The 21,432-nt window shown below is 35.8% G+C and overlaps 1 protein-coding gene, 1 long non-coding RNA gene and 1 other non-coding gene across 3 annotated transcripts; 2 read left to right on the top strand and 1 right to left on the bottom strand.

The window, feature by feature from the left end:
• The first annotated feature begins 6,240 nt into the window (after nt 1-6,240).
• On the top strand, nt 6,241-17,317 carry LOC142170576 (uncharacterized). The gene is made up of 2 exons (XR_012699836.1): nt 6,241-7,364; nt 16,736-17,317. It is a non-coding gene; the product is annotated as an uncharacterized LOC142170576 (long non-coding RNA).
• A 1,353-nt stretch (nt 17,318-18,670) lies between these two features.
• Nucleotides 18,671-18,777, bottom strand: LOC142171339 (small nucleolar RNA R71). Its single transcript, XR_012700911.1, has one exon. It is a non-coding gene; the product is annotated as a small nucleolar RNA R71 (small nucleolar RNA).
• Nucleotides 18,778-19,956: 1,179 nt separating this feature from the next.
• Nucleotides 19,957-20,541, top strand: LOC142170384 (uncharacterized). The gene has a single exon (XM_075232282.1). The coding sequence runs from the start codon at nt 19,957-19,959 to the stop codon at nt 20,539-20,541; it is 585 nt and encodes a 194-aa protein (XP_075088383.1).
• Nucleotides 20,542-21,432: the final 891 nt, after the last annotated feature.

The raw sequence follows: 21,432 nt of genomic DNA, 5'->3' as shown, positions 1-21,432 counted from the left end.
AGTCCAAGTATGGCACCCTGTTCTATAAGTGTTAAAACTGGAATATGATGGAGCCTAAAAGGTTAGGAAGAATGTCTATGTTCGTACCAGTAATTCCATGTATAATAGATAGTAGAAATGGTTTATACTTCATTGTCCAGTGTCAATAACCATAGCCTGGATATCATGTAGTCGTAGTTCAGAAGTTGCATCTTTTCTAGCTTCGATATTGAGTTATTATGATTCGCCCACTAATTGCATATTGAAGGAAAGGATTGAGGCATTAGTGTAAGTTTGTTTGGTTAAAGTCTGAAATTTTTGGACCATGGAGATTGGGCTTGAATGCGTGGAAAACGAGCCCAAAGATTTCCAACCCACAGAAAGGTCTCCTAGGGGAGATTAAAAGAACGTTGGGCTCTAGAACTGATCTACGACTTTGAGCCCAAACGCTAGCGGCTGAAATGCCGGGTTACTGCAATCGTGCACAAGCAAATTCATTATTTAGACTTGGCTAGAAGAATTCAATTCATAGTTCAACGTATTATAATTCAATACATAATTAACTAAGACTCTTTCTTTTATTTTAGAGACAAATAAAGTAGAGAATCATAGTTGCTCTTAGGTTTGCCCTTTAAATAATGAACGAGATGAGCCTCGCTAAATAAAGCACCTAGATTGTCGGGGCCTCGATAATTGTATATATTAAAATACTTAGATTTCGGTATGGGCCGTTTAGCGAATTTCACGGCCTTCCCCAAAATTATAACGCGTTAGTCTCTTTAGGCGCGTATTTTAACATTACCTCCCTAAACTCGGGTGCGTATTTTTGTGACCCAAATCCAAATCCCAACGATATTAAAGTATGTCCAAAAACCACGAGTGCATTTATGTGACGTGGTTCAAGACTTGTTTTAATGACGTTGCAATTTTCTCAAAAAATGAATAAAAGCGGTTAAGGTTAAAATTTGCACATAGGTTCATAATTGTTAAAATCAGATAATTTAAGCCAAATATAACAGTTGAGCGACCGTGCTAGAACCACGGAACTTGGGAATGCCTAACACCTTCTCCCGGGTTAACAGAATTCCTTACCCAGATTTCTGGTTCGCGGACTGTAATACAGAGTCAATCTTTTCCTCGATTCGGGATTCAACCGGTGACTCGGGACACCATAAATATCCCAAGTGGCGATTCTAAATCTTTGATAATAAATCCCGTTTCGATTGTCCTTTAATTGAAAAAACTCCCTTATGCCCTTGCGAGTGTAGGTAAAAAGGGGGTGTGATAATTCACAATGGTGTTTGGACTTGAAGAATTAGAATTTATCATATGCAAGACAGAAGGAAAAGAAGAGTGCTCGGGTGAAATATTAAAAGGGAATACATCTTCATGGAACAAAATATCTCTAGATATATTAACCCTCTTTGTGACTAGATCCAAGACCGTATATCCTTTTACCCCAAAGGGATAAAGACATGGGAGTAGCCTTTAGCTCAAATTTATCTTTGTGTGTCTTGAGTGTGGTAGTGTAACATAGGCAGCCAAAGCTTTTAAGGTGAGAGTAGATTGATTTTCTTTTGTAGAGAAGCTCAAGAGGGCATTTATCATTAAGGACTGTAGAGGGTAATCTGTTTATCAAGTAAGTAGCAGTAAGGATACACTTTACCCATATCTCATTGGTAATTTGGATTGATAAAGCAGGGCCCTTGCAATTTCTAGTAGATATGTGTGATTTCTTTTCACCACATCATTCTGTTGTGGTGTGTATGGACAAGTTTTCTGGTGAATTATGACTTTGTCTTGAAAGAATAGAATGGCTTCACTATTTACAAATTCTAGCCCATTATCAATTTTAACAACTTTGACTAAAGAATTGAACTGGTTCTCAATCATAGAAATGAGGGCTTTAATGGCTTGAAGGGTGTTGCTTTTGCTGCTCAAAAGATGTGTCCAGGTTAATATGCTAAAATCATCAACCATGGTAAGGAAATATTTGCAGTTGTCATGTGTGTCTATGTGATAGGGACCCCATAAATCAATGTGCAGAAGTTCAAATATTTTGGTAGTGGATGAGGTTTTCTAGGAAAATGGTAGTCTTGTTTTCCTTGCCATAGGGCAGATAGAACAGAAAAAGGTTGTTTGGGAGAAAAATTAACGGGTATGGTAGATATCCTTCTCATTTTCACAAAAAGTACATGACCTAGTCTATTATACCAGAGATGTTCAACACTGTCCCTATGAGATGCAATAGATGACAGAAAAGAATGTACACCAAAGGAAGAGTCAGTTTTATTTCTTGAATGAAGGTTATTTACATTGTTGAGTGAATGTGATGATCTATTTACAATTGATAATGAATGTAAAGGCAGACTATGACTCTTTCCTCTATTTACAACATCAACTGATGCAGGAAAGCAGGAATGGGAACAAAAGGCAGAAGGGATAGAAGATGGACCACTATGACATTTTGAGCATAAGAAGTACAAACTACTAGTTGTTTTACCAATCTCCAGAGGCCTATTCATTGAAGAGGCCTGCATCATGCAAAGATATTTGCTGAAATTAACTATTCAATCGAGATAGTCTGTTAAAGAATAAATAGAGATGAGGCTGTATTTGAAACTAGGTACGTATAACACTTTGACTTGAGTTATCATTGGACCTAGAAATGCATCTTTAATTTCTGTCACTTTCACCCTATATTCATTAGATAGTGTAACTAAAAAAGGATAAGATAAGGTTCTAATATTTTTCAGAAAAGATTTTCTATATGTCATGTGATTTAAAACTTCACTATCTAATATCCACAAGTCAGCAACTGATTTAGATCATCTACATACAGTAGTTTCAACAATCTTTTTATAAGTAAAACAAGCTAGAATACCTGCAATGTTTGCAACTCCACATGCTATGTTGTTTGAGATTTCCCTTGTGTTCCTTCTTGGAAATTTCTCCAATAGGCTGAGTAGCTAATTGTATTGATCCTTTGTCAAGTGCTGAAATTCCTGATTGTGAGTTTCACCCTCAGCTTCTTCACATTCTGCGTGAACATTTGCATAAGATGTTGCATTTCTCCCCTTAGGGGACTTGAAATCCTGTGGAAAGCCTTGTATCCTATAGCAATTATCTCTGGTGTGTCCTGGATTTTTGCAATAATCACAAAACAATCGAGACTTGGTAGGTAGATAGCCTTGTTCGTTTAAATTGTACGAGTTATGGGTGACACCATTTCCTCTTGGATTGTAATTTGTCCTAAATTTATTATTCCCAGGTCCATTTACATTCAGTGAAGTGGACTCCATAACCAATTTGTTGCTTGGCTTGCCATCTATCTGCTTCTCTTCCTGAATGAGAATGGAGAAAGTCTGTGCTATACTGGGCAGTGGATTCATCATAAGTATGTTGCCTCTTACCACTGTGTAGGCTTCGTTTAAGCCTATCAGGAACTGAATTAATCTTCGATCTTGCTCAGCCTTGTGTATATTGGACTTTGCATCACAAGTACACTGACAATCGCACTGTGCATGTACATTCAGTTTATTTAATTCCCCCAAAGCCTTTTCATTTTTGTGTAGTAACCTGTGATATCCAAAGCTCTCTGGCTAAGGTCGTTAATTCCCTTCTGCAATTGATACAATTTTGCTCTATTTGTTTGATTATATCTATCTTTCAGCTCTTGCCATAGTTCCTTAGCATCACTGACATATTGTAGACTATCAGCTAAGTCCTTTGAAAGTGAGTTTAGAATCTACGACGTGACCATGTCATCGCATCGAGCCCACTAGTCATAAGTCGCATCATCAGGATTAGGTTTCTTACATTTTTCGGTAATGAATCCAACCTTGTTCTTCACGGATAACGCTCTGAGAACTCCCCTTTTCCAAGATCTGTACCTAGTTCCATCAAAGGCAACAAGTACTAATGTTGTTCTGGCACTCTCTGACTGGTGCATGTACAACGGGTTGTCGAGTCCAAATTATTGGTTGTATTCTGATTTTCTTTATCTCCGGCCATCGATTGAAGACGAACTTAGAAAATTAGGAGAAATAACCTCTGAAATTGGGGAGAAGAATCGAGAAATCTCAAACCCTAGAGACGAACTGTAAATGCAGATTTTGATTTTGTAAAGCTGAAAAAATGAAATTGAATGATGAAATTTGAAGAGAAGGAAGAGACATTGATGAGAGCAATGTTTTAAAAGGTAGGGGCGTGAGGCGAGGCGTTTTACCTCTGATGAAGCGAGGCGTAAGCCCTGAGACATGGGGCGTAAGTCCCACGGATCATTAAATTTTACTAATTTTAAGATAGTATAAAATAAAAAATAATTATAAAAATTACATTAAAATCACAAAATTATAACAAATAATCTCTTTAAAATATTTATAAATTATAATTGAACTATGAATAATACGAAAAGTATGACATATATCATAATATGCAAATTAGCTACAACGTCATTACAACTCAAACATCAAAAGTAATGTATTCGATACGAAATCTTATATGCATCTCTTAAGGAGTAATGAATCTTGAAAGAATTTCGATCATATAATTTGATATTTTTCTTAAAATACTCCTTTTATTTAATATGCTTTATATTTGAAAGAGAATTTATATAAAAACATAATTCACAATTTAATTTAAATATGATTCTCTAGCATCGTTTATTTTTAAGTTTCAACAAGTTAATAAAGTGACACATAAGTCACCATACAATACCATGATAACTAATTACTTGTAAATAGTTACTAACTAATACTAAGCTATTAAATTAATAAGTTTTGTATCTCGTAAACGTGGAAAAAATAATATTTAGAAAAATAATTATAAAAAAATTATGGACTATTATATAGTAAAGACATAACAAAAGTTAATAAATAAATACTTTTTAAATGAAAGATTTATTTAAAATTAACTATCATAGCAGTCTTAGTGGATAACGTGCAATAATTTTTATTTCAATTATGACATAAAATACTCTCAACTCAATGATATATGATTAACAAAAAAAGTAATTTTGAATAGTCAACGATTTATTAAGAAAATTTGAGGATTTACAAGGTTAGTTGCACACAATTGCATAAAGTTCTATTATGTGAGCCCAGTACACTAGGCGTTGGGCGTGCCCGAGGCGTAAGTCTCACAGAACTAAGCCCCATACATAAGCCCAGGGGCGTTTTACGAGTGCTCCGCCCCGTGGTGAGCCCCGGACGAGTCCCAATTCTGTCTTTTAAAACAAAGGATGAGAGAATCAAGTTGTGCTCTGATACCATGTCGAGATTGAAATTAACAGAATGAATCAACCTCCATCGAAAGAGGTTGAGCTTGAGCTCTCATCATGAGAGAAGCTTCTGGACAAAAAAAGAAATTGGGAAAAAATATTGTGTTATTCTATTCAACAAAAATGAGTCTTATACACGTGAGAAAGAAAGAGTAAACTGCTAATTACTAAAGTACCCCTGTAACTAATCCTAAATCTAACAACTAACTAACTACAATGTAACATAAATAACTTCAACTATACTACTACACTTGACAATATTCAATAACCTCAATAAAGTAAGGGTATAATTGTAAGAAAATAGGAAACAATCACACTATACCAAATTATTGTTTCATAAAATAGGGCTTTTAGTTGTTGTGGAACAATGAATTTAACGATACAATACAATTAATTTTAAATAATATTATTTTGAGATAACAAAATAATATATTACGATACAATGGGTAATAATCATCCAAACAACCTGTTAACATGACTAGTTATAAATACAACTGGTTTACTTCAAAATTAGTTACGTATACAGTAAAAACGTTACATGCGTATGAATTTGTATAGCATTCTCGTTACATAGAAAAGTTGTGTATGAATTTTAAATATAAGAGTGCAGATCTATGGGTGATTATGGGATGAATAATATTGAAGCGTACGTGTCTCACTCTTGTGTTAATCTAATTAGCTACTACTAATTTGTTTTCTACAACTTGCTGGTTCATATTAAGTATTACTCCTAAGAGAGAAGTGTTCTATCAAAGATTTTATCACTAATAGCACATTAAATCAAATTAAGATTTTGATTTAATAATGTTGGAGTAGTATTTATTGTAACAGAAGAAAACAGTAATTATTGTAACCGAGGAAGTACTCTCAGCAGATATTTTCACAAAGAGGACTGATTAGTCACCAAAGAAAAATAGGCTTCGACTAGGTCAGACATTTTGCACAACTCGTTTCTTCATTTTCTATTGAAGTTTCTTCCTTCCAACGACGTACAAATGGGTAAAAGTTTTGACTTCTATTATGGACTTCTTATTCTTCTCCTCCTTATTTTATCATTTGGTCCTTTTAAATGGTTGATCGGCAAGTTTTACCATTTAATCGACTGAAGAAACGTTGTCATACTCCAGTTATTCGCAAATAAATTCTAATATTAGGATGGATTTTGCATATTTTAATAAGTTTCACATTTGACATCTATGTCGGAGCTACATAGCTCTGTCTCTACTTTCGCCTAAAAAATATATATTTTTAGATGGGTTCAGATTTTATATATATAGTGAGCAGCTAATTTTTGATCATGTTTGAATTTATTTTTGCTTTTCCCACTCACTTTCCACTTCCCCACTTTCTCCACTCACTACCCACTTTCCCCATTTTCTCCCCTCACTACCCACTTCCCCACTTTCTCCGCTCATGTTCCCCACTCTCCCCAAAATATTTCCTCCACTCACACCCTTCACAACCTTAAGACACCCATCAGCTCTCTCTCCTTCAACCAAGCAAAAACACCAGCTCTATTCTCTCCATTAAAAACATAGCTGAAAGCAGCCCCAAGGTACCCCCTATTTTGCACCAAAAATGAGTTCGAATCTACCCTAAAAATGACCTCAAAACAACTCCAAAAATGAGCTGAAAAACTGTCCAAAAACTAGCATTAAACTACAACCAAATCAGCCCCGTAAATGCCCCAAAATCCAGCTCTAAACTGACCCAAAATAGCCACTAAATTTGCTCAAAATAGCTCCAAAACGAGCTGAAAACACTCCTCAAAATAGCTTAAAAAACGACCTGAAAAACTGGCCCAAACCCAGATGAAATTCTGCCACCAAACAGCCATGAAACGAGCTGGAGTTCACACCAAAATCCAGCCCCAAAACTTCAGCACAACAGCTTCGAAAACCAGTCCAAAAATCCATAAAAACCCAGCGAATCATCCTCACAATGTTCGTGCTATGGGTCTGCAAAAGGGTCGAGTCCGTCGAGGTCGGCGTGGAAGTTCTCCGGTCGATGGTTCCGGTTGGTTGAGTTCATTTGCTGCTCATTTTTGGTCGTTGTCTATGATCTGTTGAGTTGCAAATTCTCAACCTCAAATTCATTAATAAAGGTCCATTTTTATTCTTACTCTAGTTTCAAATCCTACTTTGGTTGTTTTCTATGATGATTAATTTTGCATTGGTCTTTTTAATTGTTAGAGATAAATTCATGTAGTATTTCTTCCACTCTTTAGTATGTTGATTCTTTGATTTTAATTCCCATCATGTGTTTTACTTCACGTTAGTTATTGAATGTTCTTTTCACTGTGATTGATCAAAGAAGATTTTGTTAGTTTTTTTTTAAAAAAAATTTCTTTGTCATTTCCAAGTTATATGCATTTGAAAGATTATTTTTCGGTTGAATTCTAGCAGAGACATGTGTTCTTTTAGAATGAATGAACTAACATAATATTCATGTGAATAGGGAATAAGAAGCGTTGTCTTCAGCCACACTGAAAGAACCTAGCTCTGAAAGAACCTAGCTTTATTTACTCATTATGCCTTGAATTTGGTAGTAATTCATAAGTTTTATGTTAGAATTGTTTAGCTAAAATATTTCTTAAATTCTACATCAATTCCATTTCCATAATTCTGCTTCACAAATAATCTCAAATTTAGCCTAGAATATTAATTTATAAATACATCGTAGTTTGCTTTAGGCGCGATTAATTAACTATCGTGACTATGGGTACGGTTTCCGTGGTATAGTCATAGTACCTAATTCCCAAATTCGGGGGTGCATTTCATGTAACCCGATCATAACAACTTCGAATATTAATAAAATAAAAATATTGCGAATCGCGGGTGCATTTCATGTAGCATGGTTTGTGATGTGTTCCAAAACGGCAAGTGTACGACAATCGTAACTTGTTCAAGAGATAAATTCCATAAATTGTAAAAAAGCAGTTTTAAATAAATAAAAGCGGTTATAAAGTTAAAAATGCACAATAGGTTTAAAACATGTAGTAAATCAGATAATAGGCCAATATTAATAGTTTAAGCCACCGTGCTAGAACCACGGAACCCGGGAATGCCTAACACCTTCTTCCGGGTTAACAGAATTCCTTACTTAGAATTTTTGGTTCGCAGGCTTTTAAAATAAATTCGAAATTTCCTCGACTTGGGATTTTAAAATAAACCAGTGACTTGGGACACCAAATAATCTATTCCAAGTGGCGACTCTGATAAAAATAAATAAAATAATCTCATTTCGAATAATGTTACTTTAACTGAAAAAACTCTCATATACCCTCGGGTGTGTAAAAAGGAGGTGATATATATATATTAGTCTTTGAGTATGCGCTTTGCGCGTGTAACCTGTCTCAATGAATTATATGCTTGTTATTGAGTTACAAAAATAAAATTTTACAAAAAAATAATTCTTGAGAATAATAATAGTTGATCTAATTTAGCCAATTACTCAAGAAAAAAAAATCTACCTCATAGATATTCTCAATCATGCATCTCAATTACTATATTCAACTTAATATTTCTCCCAGTTTTATAATTATATTAAAATAATATACCATAGTTTACCTAATACTGAAAATGATAATCTTATACCTCTTTATTGTTTGATTTTGAGCTGTTTTCCTTTCGACTTTGAATTTTTAGCACCCAAAAAGTCTGTCTGTACAAACAATCTAGGCATGTATTCGAAGTTTCCATGGGGTTGGTAAGGCGAAATGAGGCTACCCTTTCGTCCATATCTGTGCATTGGTCCTTTATGCCAGCTAGCATAATATAAAAAAAAAATTCTATGTATTCTAATAATCGCTTATAGCTTCTTACACATTAAACAAAATAAATATAAAATATACAAAATCGGCTTATTGAAGTAGAAAATAATAAAACTTATTGTATATATTCATATCTGTATAAGGAATAACATAAATAAAAGAATACAATAGAATAATACTATATTCTTTATTTTATTTTTAACTAAATAGTAAATAGAATAGAAACTATAGACCTTTTTCCTAGAATTTAAATATATTATGAAAATAATTTCATATTTAACGTTATACTTTTAAAAGGAGTTGATGAAAAATATATTATATGCAAGAATAATTTCCCCCAAAGTAAAAATAAGACGTAAGATATTAATTTAAATTAAAAAAATTATATAAGGAAAAGATAGATTTAATGGTAGAATTTAAATGGGAATCAACCTTTATATAAACCAAACCTAAACTTTATATAGAACAAATATAGACGTAAGAAATCTAACGAAGACAAATTAATTATGAAGTAAATAAGGAAAGAATTTACTTAAGTAAAATCTTATTTGGTTTTAAATTCTTAAATGTTAGGTCCTAAATATTAGGACTTTTTACGTAGTTCAATAAGAAAATATTTAATAGTCAAAATTTTAGTTGATTTTAAAGTGCTAGATATTAGGAAAGTTAATTAAATTACAATTTTATCTAACGTGAAACCTATTTTTAAAGGGTAAAAAAGGCGAACGATATTTCGCTAAGGGCCTTCGTGCTTTTAATATAGTATAGATATAGATAGATTCGCGCGATGCGCGTGTACCTTGTACGATGCATATAAAATTATAAAAATATAAGCCCTTAAAAATATTTTTTTAATATAAGCTCTTGAAAATGACAAATATTGAGCCTATTTAGTAAAAAAAACAAAAGTAGAGGCTAAGCATGAAACAACGTAACCAAGATGATTTTGAAAGTTTAGTGTTCTTTTATATTAGTTTCGTATCAAAATAATCGTCTAGATACCATGTATTCTAGACAAGTCAACTACATAAAGAAATAAATTAGCGATGAAAAAATTATGTAGTTAAATAATAAAAAATTATCGCTAGTGACAGATCAATAAAAAAAAGTGATCAGCTACAAGAAGAATTTCGTAACTAATTCCTATTTTTAAAGTTAAATTATGCAATAAAATTTCTTAATAATAATATTAGTTTCTTTTTTAACACGAATTTTTATTGAGGTACTTTAGGTATTTTCGTAAATTAGATTACGCTAATTAATATTTTATCACAAATTAGTTATTACTTTTTTCCAAAAATAATTACTCTTCCCTAAAACCTAATGTCGTAGAAAATTTGAGAAATAAACGAATTTAACAACCAAGCTTCTAAAAAAAATACTTTTCATTTAAATTTTAAAAATAATAAATAAATTATATGAAAGGGAAATAAAGAGGCAATTTATGCATATCTCATACAGAACTATTCGCTTAAAAAAGAAGAGAAGATGGTACTATGTTGCAATTTCGGAGATTAGTGGCCAGTAATAAATCAAACAAAGACACAGTAAGAAGTAAGTTGGCAATGGCAGTAGCTACAAAGAAGAGAAAGAGACAGGGGAACAAAAGGGGAAAGAGAAAATGAGAAAGATTCCAAGATTTGAATATGGCATATTCGAAAGAGACCGAGTCTAGACAGTAGGTACACTACTGTCATGCATTTATTTAGTGACATGTGGGACTCTCAGATTTGAATTAAAGCAGTAATCATAGTCCCCATCACACTCTTCATTAGTAAACAATAATAATGTTAGTAACTGTAACGACTTCGTGGTACAGTTCATAAGTAAGTATATACAATTTATAATGCATCAGTTTATTGGGGAGTGGTAAGGGCAAATATATACAATCCAAGGTATCAGCGTGGTTTGACAGCAAATGTAGAAATAGGTTTGTACGTGGATTGGTTAATAAATATAGAAAAATAGAGGAATGCTACCAATGTTCACTGTTCCGCAGCTTATTGCGCATCTTGTGCCTGGCCTTAACATGCCCACACATGCCATGAAGTGTTTTAGCAGTCTTTTTGAATATCTAGTTTTCAATACAAATCACAAGGAGATATCAGCAACTTAAACATATTCGTTTACTCGTAAAATGGTACAATTGAATTTGTAACATGATTTGTAGTCAAACAAATCGATTTGATCCAAATAGTAATAAAGAAATAAGATTAAACTAAGATTTAACAACTAAAATTAAAGAGGATAACTAGCCTGGTTCAGAATTCAACTTTTCCGAGAGCAGAGACGAAAATAATAATAATAAAGCGATGATAAAGCTATTAAAATTAGAGCTAAATAGTAAAGTGTGAGAACCAAGATAGTAAAGTATAGCCTTTTCGTATCGAATATGTTTTTCTCTCTTGACAATGGCTGTTAACCTCAGTATTTATAGCTTTACCTAAGGAAACAAGATCCTAGGATCAAACTCCTCCTTAAATGAGAATAAAAGTATCATTGATGAATATATAACGACAGGCCTTGAATGCAAATATTCTCTGTAACGGCCGTTCATTTAACGCTAGTAAATGTTCCTTCATTGAATAATGTCCGTGCAAACCTTTGAACTCTTACTGCCGACTACGTTCCCTTCAGAATCCATCCGGTACCGGTCACACGTGTCACATTTGGTATTAGTTGTTTCCCGACTCGTCCTTTACTTATCTCCTATTCTACGTGTCATCTTACCATTCAACCACCTGTTATCAACCAATTTTACCCCATATTGTTAGTCCCCCTACTTTTCGGTGATGAAACTCAGCGTTACCGGAAGTAGATGAATATTCCTTTCTTGGAGGGAAAGTTCCTGAACGGTCTTTAACACTTGAGGGGACACACATCTCTTTGCATTTAATACCCCAAACACGTGTTGCCCCGTAATTCAGCAAATATTTTCGCCTGGTTTTGAGGTAATCATGACTATGATTTTTGCCATCTATATCTTCTACACTACTCATCATTTTTACTTTTTCACTTTCACTACTTTCATAAATCTTCCTTCTTCTCCGCATTTGCTAAGAACTCTTTCACACCCTTCAACTTCATCAACAAAAAATTACCTCATCAACTTCACTACTTTTACTAACCTTTTACCACGATGAGTTCTTACACTGCTTTCTTCGAAAATACCGGTCTTCTCTTTGGTGGAGGTCCAAAGAAAAATAAAGACAAGGAGGTTGACATCGAGTCTGATCCTCCAACTGTTAGCACCATCATACCACATCATCTCAGCACCACAAATTATCTTCAAGAAAAAGCCCTTTCTGCAACTTCTCAAGGCCACCGGTTTTGGCCAGTTCATAGGTATCCCTCCTCTATTCCTCCTAGTATCCCAACTGTGAAAGAGAACTGCAACTGTTCCAATATTGAAATCCTCACCCCAGATATGGTAGAGCGAGTTACCTGCTCCAAGGAGGGGTTCATGTATGTTTATACGTACCTATTTACCTTGGGTCCATTTTCTTTGGGGTCGAGTGAAGAGCTCGACCTAATAATTTTAGAGTTTTGTCACCGATATTAGGTCTGCTTAGCACAAGTAGGTCCATTTATATGGCGGACGGTGACCTGCCTTCGTTAATTGTGCACTGAGACCGGAAAACGCCTACTCTTACATATATAATGATCCTTTACTTTCCCAAGATTTTCCGTAGGGAAGTAATAAACTTTAGCAAGCATGGCCACCATGCTCTCCTCACCAATGTAGACAACGACAATGATCGTGGATGGATAGAATGGTTCATTGTTATTGCTACCAGGGATATCATCCCCACCACAACTCCAACCTTTCCCGAGTCGTGGAACATTTTTCATAAGTTTTCGGTTATTTGCTTCCTTTCTCCGTGAAAAGATCATTTTTTGCTTTTGCTGATTTTTGTTTTCTTTTGTTTCAGCTACCCGATAGGAATCGCCACGGGTCCAAGCCTGGACAAATGGGTTCAGAAAATTCTAAAAATTACAACTCTAGAACCTTAACAGTGAAAGAAAATGGCCCCCAAATACGGGTGGAAGGCCAAGCACCATGGTAAGCCAAGTCCTTCTTTCTTTTATCCTCGTTCGAACATAAGAAATCTCATGAATAAATTGCTAGCTTTAATTTTGCCTAATACAGGGCTTCCAAGGGGCTTTGTCATTTGCCCCAAAATGGACACCTTGGATGACCCCGAAGAATCCAGGAGGGTGTTGCAAAATTCCCTTGTCCAGAACAGAGCTCGTGGATCTACCCGAACCTCCGGTGAGGGTGCCTCCTTTCGGAGTCTCCAACTTGAGAACAAGAAATCGAAGAGAAGACACTCTTCCTCGATTGGGACTCAAGAGAAGAGGGAAAAGAAAATGCCATCTGAGCCGACCACAATGGTTCTTGTTGATGAAGGGGAAGCTAGTGATTAAGAGGCTCCGCTTCAAAGGAGATCTTCATCAGCTCAACCATATGCTCATCCGAGGGAGCTTCAAAACCCAACATTATAGGAAACTCAAGCGCTTTGGGGTGAGATGGACTTAGTCGAGAATGCTAATTTTCACTTCCCAGCCCCAATTGCGGTCTCTGGTCCCAGGAATTCGGACCCCGAGTCTTTTCTGCCCCCAACCATTGAGCAAATAACAACCAAAACTCATTCTTCCATAGCTACTTCTTCTCCTTCACACCGATGGGTTCATGCCCACCGATGCCAGCTGCTCCTTCGCCACCAGCACTGCATCCCCTCCTCCATCACTAGTTGATCAATAAATGGATGCCTCTTCTCCTTGCTGTCCTGACCACAGGAACTTGGGGAGAACCTATGTTATTCCTTCTCAAGATCCCCAAGGGAGGCGAAGCGCCACCCTTTCAGATTCGAAGGAGTGTCTTCTCCTCTCCATGCTGGACAAGTTACTTGGTTAGACAAACATGCCAAAAATATATAATTACATCCAATTACACCCAAACCCAATTATAAAATGGCTTTACCAACAAGTCCTTAGAAAAGTTTGAACTCCATCATACTGTAAGCTTAAACTCCAGCATATGGTAAGCTTGAACTTCAACACATCAATATGTGTTGGAGTTCGTAGGGTGTTTTTGTGTAAATTTTATATTTGCCTTAAAAACAGACATAATCGGCGTAGTCAATTTCGGCTCTACTATTAGGGCTTGACCACCTTTTATATTGCAATAGCAAAGTAGTCACTGATCCGATTAAATTAACGTGTTTGCCCCCAACTAAAATATGAAACAGAACTCCAGTAGCCAATACTGGAGTTCAAAACTTGATACGTGAAACCCCAATAAACTATGCTGGAATTTCCAAGATTAAGTAATTTTGAAACTTTACTACTACAAAATCCATACTCTATGAACGATTCTTTATTTTTAAACCTTTACTAACCTTTACTAGTGAAAAATCTAGGAAAATTCACGAATAATTCATGTTTTTGAATTCACATTATACTTCAGCAATTTTTAATATTTAAAATATAAAATCCAAGAAAAATTATAGGTTTTTGAATCTTTATTAGTGCAAATCCAGAAAAATCCAGGAATGATTCATGTTTATTGAATTCACATTATACTTCAATAATTTTTAACCTTTAAATATAAAATCCAGAAAAATTACTGATTTTTGAACTTTTATTAGTGCAAAATCTATGAACGATTCATGATTTTTTAATTTACATTATACTTAAATAATTTTAACCTTTAAATACAAAATTCAGAAAAATTACTAATTTTGAACCTTTACTAGTGTAAAACCAGGAATGATTCCATAATTTTTGAATTCATATTATGCTTCAACAATTGAAAACTATTGCTTCATGTCATTCAAACTCCAGAAACAATTACTGGCTTTCGAATTTATAAATATACAAAAGTCCAATAATTTTTGTTATGACAAAAATTACTGGAGTTATTTCGTGTTTTAAATAGGTGTATTTTTGTCCAAAATTTTATTTTTACATTAATAAGTGACTATTTTGCTATGACAATTAAAATATGATTAAGTTCTGATAGCCGACCTAAAAAGTGACTATTTACTAATTTCTCACCTTAAAAAGTAGCTATTTTTTAATTGCAGAATACATCGACATCCCCTTAAAGATGTTCCCACTTTTCACTTAGACATTCCATCTTAAGTCTGTTCCATTTCAACACTTTAACTGAATATTAACTGTGTCATTTAAACACAATTTGATGATATAGCATAGTATGTGTATTACACCATTTTTCAAAGCGTGAGAGATCTATTTTTTTTTTAAAAAAAAATCTCTTTCTTTTTCCTCCTTTTCTTCACACACCATGATATACTTTATTTTTCATTCCCGGAATAAGTTTGCCGGAAAATTTTCACACATTTGTTCTTCTTCGTTTCTCTCCTCTTTTCTCAACTCAAATTCAATTTGCATGTCTTTCGTGATTTCCACACAATTTTGGCCCTTCTCCTTTCAGATACCATAATTTTTTTTGAACAGTTTCTTCGGATCTGAAACACGTAGGTTCCGTCACCAGTGAGCTTGCTGGATTAGTGCTTTTACTTTGGAGCATCACTAAAATCTTCATTGCAGTTCCAATCCGAGCGACATGGGTATCTCTGGAAGATCCAGATTTGGCCATTGAAAAAAAATTAAACCACTAATGTTCGTTGTTGGTGGATTTGTTTTTCAGCAATTAGGGGTTAATATTCCATGACAAAAAAATTAATACTAGTTGATTACTATGTTTTATACTTAGTGTTGTAAAGGGTTGGGGATGGAGATTAAGAAGAAGAACAATGATGGCAGGAGTGAGTTTGCGAAGAAGACAATATGGGTTGCCCTCGTTCTTTTCCTTTTTGGCATAAGAAGGTGGAAGGGGGGAGGGGGGGAGTCACGAGGAAGATGACGAAAGGGGGTTGGGGTTCTTGTTTTTTTTTTTAAGTTCTTTCTTTTTTCAAAACTTCTATTTATTTATTTAAGTTAAATCCACGTGTCTCCATCTTATTCGTTATCCTGGCTTGTGAATTACACGTATTTTTGTGATTAGTTTCTTTTCAATTTTGTGTCTAAATGACACAGTTAATGTCCAGTTAAAGTGTACAGACTTAAGATGGAGTGTCTAAGTAAAAAATGAGGACAACTTTAAGGGGTTGTCAGAAAATTTTTATTTTGTGCCTCACACAACTGATACTAGTTGTGTGATGCCTCTATTTTTTGTCCCACAACTTTGTGGTCCTAGAATTTTGTGGACCTAGATGTGTAAGATATGGGTCTAAAAATATGTGAGATGAAAAGATGCCTCACACAATTAATATTAGTTGTGTGAGGCATACTATAAAATCACTCGAGGTTGTCATGTATTCTGCCTTTTTTTATTACACTTGTATTCCAAATTTTCAATTACTAGTTCAAAGATTGCTATATTTACGTTAATAACCAATCCAACGGCTTCCAAGTGAGTCCAAAATGAGGGAGAGAGAAGCAAAACGAAAGCAGAAGAATCGAGAATTAAGCAGCGATGAACCAGGCTGTACAGAAAAACACTTTGTACGTATGTAATCCCAAAACCCAAAGCCCCCCAATTAACCTCTAACTTTATCTGTGTATTGATGTGTGTCTATAAGTATATATTTTTAGTGTATTACTTACTTTACATTTAGGTGCTTTAATGCTAAACTACACTATATTTGTGTTTAATTGAGTTATTTTATGTGTAGGTATATTGGAGATGAAATTGTGAGCAAAACGAATATTTTGGAAGAAAAAGTGTAAAAGAACCAGTGAGCAAGCGAGGCAAGCTTTGTAGCTCGTGTTAGAGCATGCGAGGTGAGGAAATTTTCTCGCTATAGAGTGGGCGCCGCGAGGGATATCGTGAGAGGAGGCACGCTAGAGAGCTGGCACTGCGAGGCCTGAGGTGAGCTGGAATGCGCATTTGAGCTAGCACCGCACGGTCTATAGCAACGGTGTTCCGAATTTTAAAAGCCTATTTCATTTCCTTGTTGGGTTTGGACTTGGGCTATTTCGTTTAGGTCTTTTTCCTACACATATAAATAGTCATTAAATACCATTCTGAAGGAAGTTTGGCGACCAGAGGCAAGAAAAGCACGTGGAACAACTTTTGGGGGAAAGAATCATAGAGTTCTGCATTCCTTCATCTTTTCTTTGTAATTTGTTAATGCAAAATACATGGAAAATCGTTACTATGAATATGAGTATCTAAACTTCTAATCTAGGGGTTTGATGGAACCTATTGAAGGATGATTTTTCTAATGCGTTTAATATAAATTCGCCATTTACTTTTCTCTACTTGTTCAACTATATTATTATTGTTGTTGGTTGAAGAGCCCTCAATTGATTGTGCCTATTTAATGTGTACTGCTTGAGAGAGATTACCTATTTAGGTAGTTATTGAACAATACCACTCTTAACGTATTTGAGTGATCAATACAGAGGGTTTAAAGGCGAGATTAGAGATAACGAAACCTTGGTGCGATCGTAGTGAGAGGTAAATTAGTGCCAGCTAGCGTAGTTCGAGAGAATATATCTAGTAAATTATGATAGTTGCTTTAGAGAGAGATACACACTCAAAGTACTCTCAATCGGCAGAGTATACTTGGGTGAATTTATAGGAACCGTGGCGGGGGAGATTGTGACAATAGGGGAAATCAAAACCCTAGACCGTTCCAATCTTGTCTACGACATTTGCTTTGTTAGTAGTAAAATTACAGCTTTTTAATTACCTTGCTTTTAGTTAGTAAACAATCAACTCATTATTGAATATTTTTGAATGTTGATTATTTGGATTCTTACGAAACTAGTGGTTGTGATTAATAGGTTAATTCCATGTGGGATTTGACTCCGGACTGGTAAATCGGATTATATTTGCATCGACCGCTTGACCTCTTAGGAGGCATAGTTGCGCGTGATCAAATTTTGGTGTCGTTGTCGGGGAATTTATGGTGTTATTAATTAAGGCTGAAAGAATTCTTAGAATTTGTAGTTAATTCAGCTTTCTCGACTTAAAATTCATTATATTGAAACTCTAACGTTCGTAGTCTTGTATATTACAGATGCATGCCTAGAAACTCCTCAAGAACTGGTGAATTGTACGAAGCATTACCGAACCCTGAGAAAGCTTTCAAGGACTAAATCAAGCAAACAAGTAAGATAAACAACAACAAAACTCAATAGAACAAATCAAACTAGACATGCATGGTGACATAATAGACAATCCAAACAACAGAAATAATGAGAATGACCCGAACAACCAGGGTGTGGCACCAGAAGCAGCCTTGTATGATTGGGCATAACCTACACCTGAAAATATGGCAACCGCAATTGTAATCCCTCAGATACAAACAGAATCATTTCAAATCACAAATAACATGCTATATTTGTTGCAGAGCAAGAGACTGTTCTCGGGGTCTTACATTGAAGATCCTCAGCAGCATTTGAAAAATTTCCTGTAGATATGTGTCATGCAAAGGCAACCAAATGTGACACCGGAAGCAATAAGGTTGTTGTTGTTTCCATTCTCGGTGACGGGAGAGGCTCAGACTTGGCTCAATTCGCTCCCCATAAACTCCATTACCACTTGGGAGGAATTAGTCAAGCAGTTTTTGAACAAGTTCTACCCATCCAATAAGACTGCAAAGCAAGTTGATGAGATATTGAGCTTCAGGCAGAAACTAGCTGAAACATTGCAAGAAACGTGGGATAGGTTCAAAGGTATGTTGGTTAAGTGTCCACATCATAGCATTCCAGATCAGATGTTGAGGCAAAGGATCTATATTGGATTGGCAGCAGCTTGAAGGCCAATGTTGATGCTTTAGCATGTGGAGCATTTTTGAGCAAATCATTCAAGGAATGCAAGGTCTTACTTGATAAAATGGCTCAAAACTCAGGATGGATAACAAGAGACTCTACAATCACTCCTGTAGTTCAGTCAGTAGCTTTAGACCCAAACAACTCCATGGCTGAGAATATGGCTACGATGATGATGCAATTGAGTATCCTAACCAAAAAGATTGATGAATCAGGCCCGAAGCAGGTGCACATATTTGACACGACAAATGGAGGATTATGCACACCATGCATTAATCAGCCATATGTGTACTCGTGGAGTGGTGAAAGTGACAATCAGAACTATCAAGAGAATGTGAACTATATGGGCAACTATGGAGGCCAGAGACAAGGCGGTCAGACTTGGAGACAACAGAATCAACAATATAGGCCACCACAGTACCAGTACAACAACAATAATAATAATCTTGGAGCTGCATGACCATAGGGTCAGGCTGTGCCTTATTAAAGGCAACAAGGGTACAATTAGTAGAATCAACAACTACCTTATCAACAATCTCAACAACAACAGATAGTACAACAAGAGGATGGTTTGTTTGAAATTAAAGGAATGATGCAACAACTCATTGGGTCTAGCGAGAAAATGGAATAAAAGGTCTACTAGATGCAAGAAAAGGTAGTATCACACGACTCAACTATCAAGAGCATTGAGATTCAACTAGGGCAAATATCCATGGCCCTTAACAATCGCCCTCAAGGGACTTTACCTGTGGAAACACATGTAAACCCGAAAGAGCAGGGCCCGAAGTAGTTGATGGCTGTTAGTCTGAGAAATGATAGAGACCTTAATCTAGAGTAAGAAATTGCTAGCAGAATCCAACCAACCGAGATACTCGTGCCAATACCGATTGAGGTAGATAAGTCAACAGAGCTAACAGAAGTAAGAATCCAACCAACCCAGGAGGAAATAAACTAGGAAAAAGAGTTTGAAAAGAGGGCTGAGGAAGTGCAAGAGAAGGCATTAGAAAAAGTGCCCGAGCAAGATCAAACTCAAGTCACAGGAAAGAAGTGACCTCCAACTCCCTTCTTACAGATATTGGCCAAATATCATAAGGATGAGCAATATAAGAAATCCATGGAGATGTTGAAGCAAATCCAGGTGAACATTCCATTGATTGACGCCTTGAGGGAGATGCCTAGGTATGCAAAAATAATGAAGGACTTGATGTCTCGCAAGTTTGACTTTCAAGACTTTGCCACAGTTACACAAACTCAGACATGTAGTGCTGTCGTGAAGAGACCCATAGCTGAGAAGTTGTCCAACCCAGGGAGTTTCACAATCCCATACACAATAGGCAGCTATGCTTTTACTAAAACATTGTGTGATTTGGGGGTGAACATAAACTTGATGCCCTTGACTATCTATAAAAGGTTAGGCATTGGAAAAGCAAGACCCACATCCATATTACTACAGCTAGCTGACCGAATGGTAAAGAGGCCATCAGGTATACTTGATGATGTGCTGGTGCACGTTGGAAAGTTTGTGTTTCCGGTAGATTTTGTCATTCTGGATTGCCAGGTTGATGAGGATATTCCCATAATTTTGGGACGGCCATTCTTGGCCACTGGGAGAGATCTAATTGATTATGAAATTGGGGAGCTAAAGATGAGACTGAACGATAAAGAAATAACGTACAATGTGCAGAAGTCTATGCGGTGACCTAGTGAATTTGCAAACTTCTCTCTGATAGAAGCTGTGGATGTGATTTTGGAGGAGGAAGATGAGGCTCTGAATGCAAAAGACCCTCTAGCAGCCTGCCTCACGAACTTAGAAGAGGTAGATGGTGAGGACTTGGCAGAGTGGGTTTTGGCCCTTGAAGGCCAAGAGTACTGGAAAAGAGAGCTCGAATTCGAGCCCTTACACTTAGAAGAAAGAAAGACCCTCCAGCTAAGCCATCAATTGAAGAGCCACCACAGTTGAAGCTAAAATCGTTACCGTCTCACCTCAAGTATACTTTTTTGGGACCTAACTCAACTTTGCCTGTTATTATATCATCTGGTTTGTTAGATGTGCAGGTAGAACAACTTTTGCAGGTGTTAATGAAGTGCAAGATTGCAACTGGTTATACCATTACAAATATTAAGGGTATCAGCTCGGCATTTTGTATGCATAAGATTCTACTGGAAGATGGACACAAACCTTCCAGAGAACATCAAAGAAGGGTGGAATAACTGTAGTGCAAAATTAGAACAACGATCTAATCTCAACAAGAACAATCACTACATGGAGAATTTGTATGGACTACAGAAAATTGAACAAGGCCACCCGACAAGACCATTTTTTGCTACCATTCATTGATCAAATGCTAGATAGATTGGCGGGGAGGTCCCACTTTTGCTTTTTGTATGGATACTCGGGGTATAATCAGATCTCTATTGCCCCGAAAGATAGAGAGAAAACGTCGGTCACCTGCCCGTATGACATCTATTCCTTTCGGAGAATGTCGTTCAGCCTATGCAACGTACCCGCCACATTCTAAAGGTGCATGATGGCCATCTTTACAGATATGGTAGAGGAAATAATGGAAGGTTTTCATGGATGACTTCTCAG

Source organism: Nicotiana tabacum, chromosome 16 (genome assembly GCF_000715075.1).
Source record: "Nicotiana tabacum cultivar K326 chromosome 16, ASM71507v2, whole genome shotgun sequence".
Taxonomy (NCBI): Eukaryota; Viridiplantae; Streptophyta; class Magnoliopsida; order Solanales; family Solanaceae; genus Nicotiana; species Nicotiana tabacum.
Note: the sequence above shows the minus strand (reverse complement) of the source record. Positions and strands in the feature narration are given on the sequence as shown.

Coding starts and splice junctions, on each gene's coding strand:
- LOC142170384 (XM_075232282.1), top strand. CDS start 19,957: ATGGAGATGTTGAAGCAAATCCAGGTGAACATTCCATTGATTGACGCC.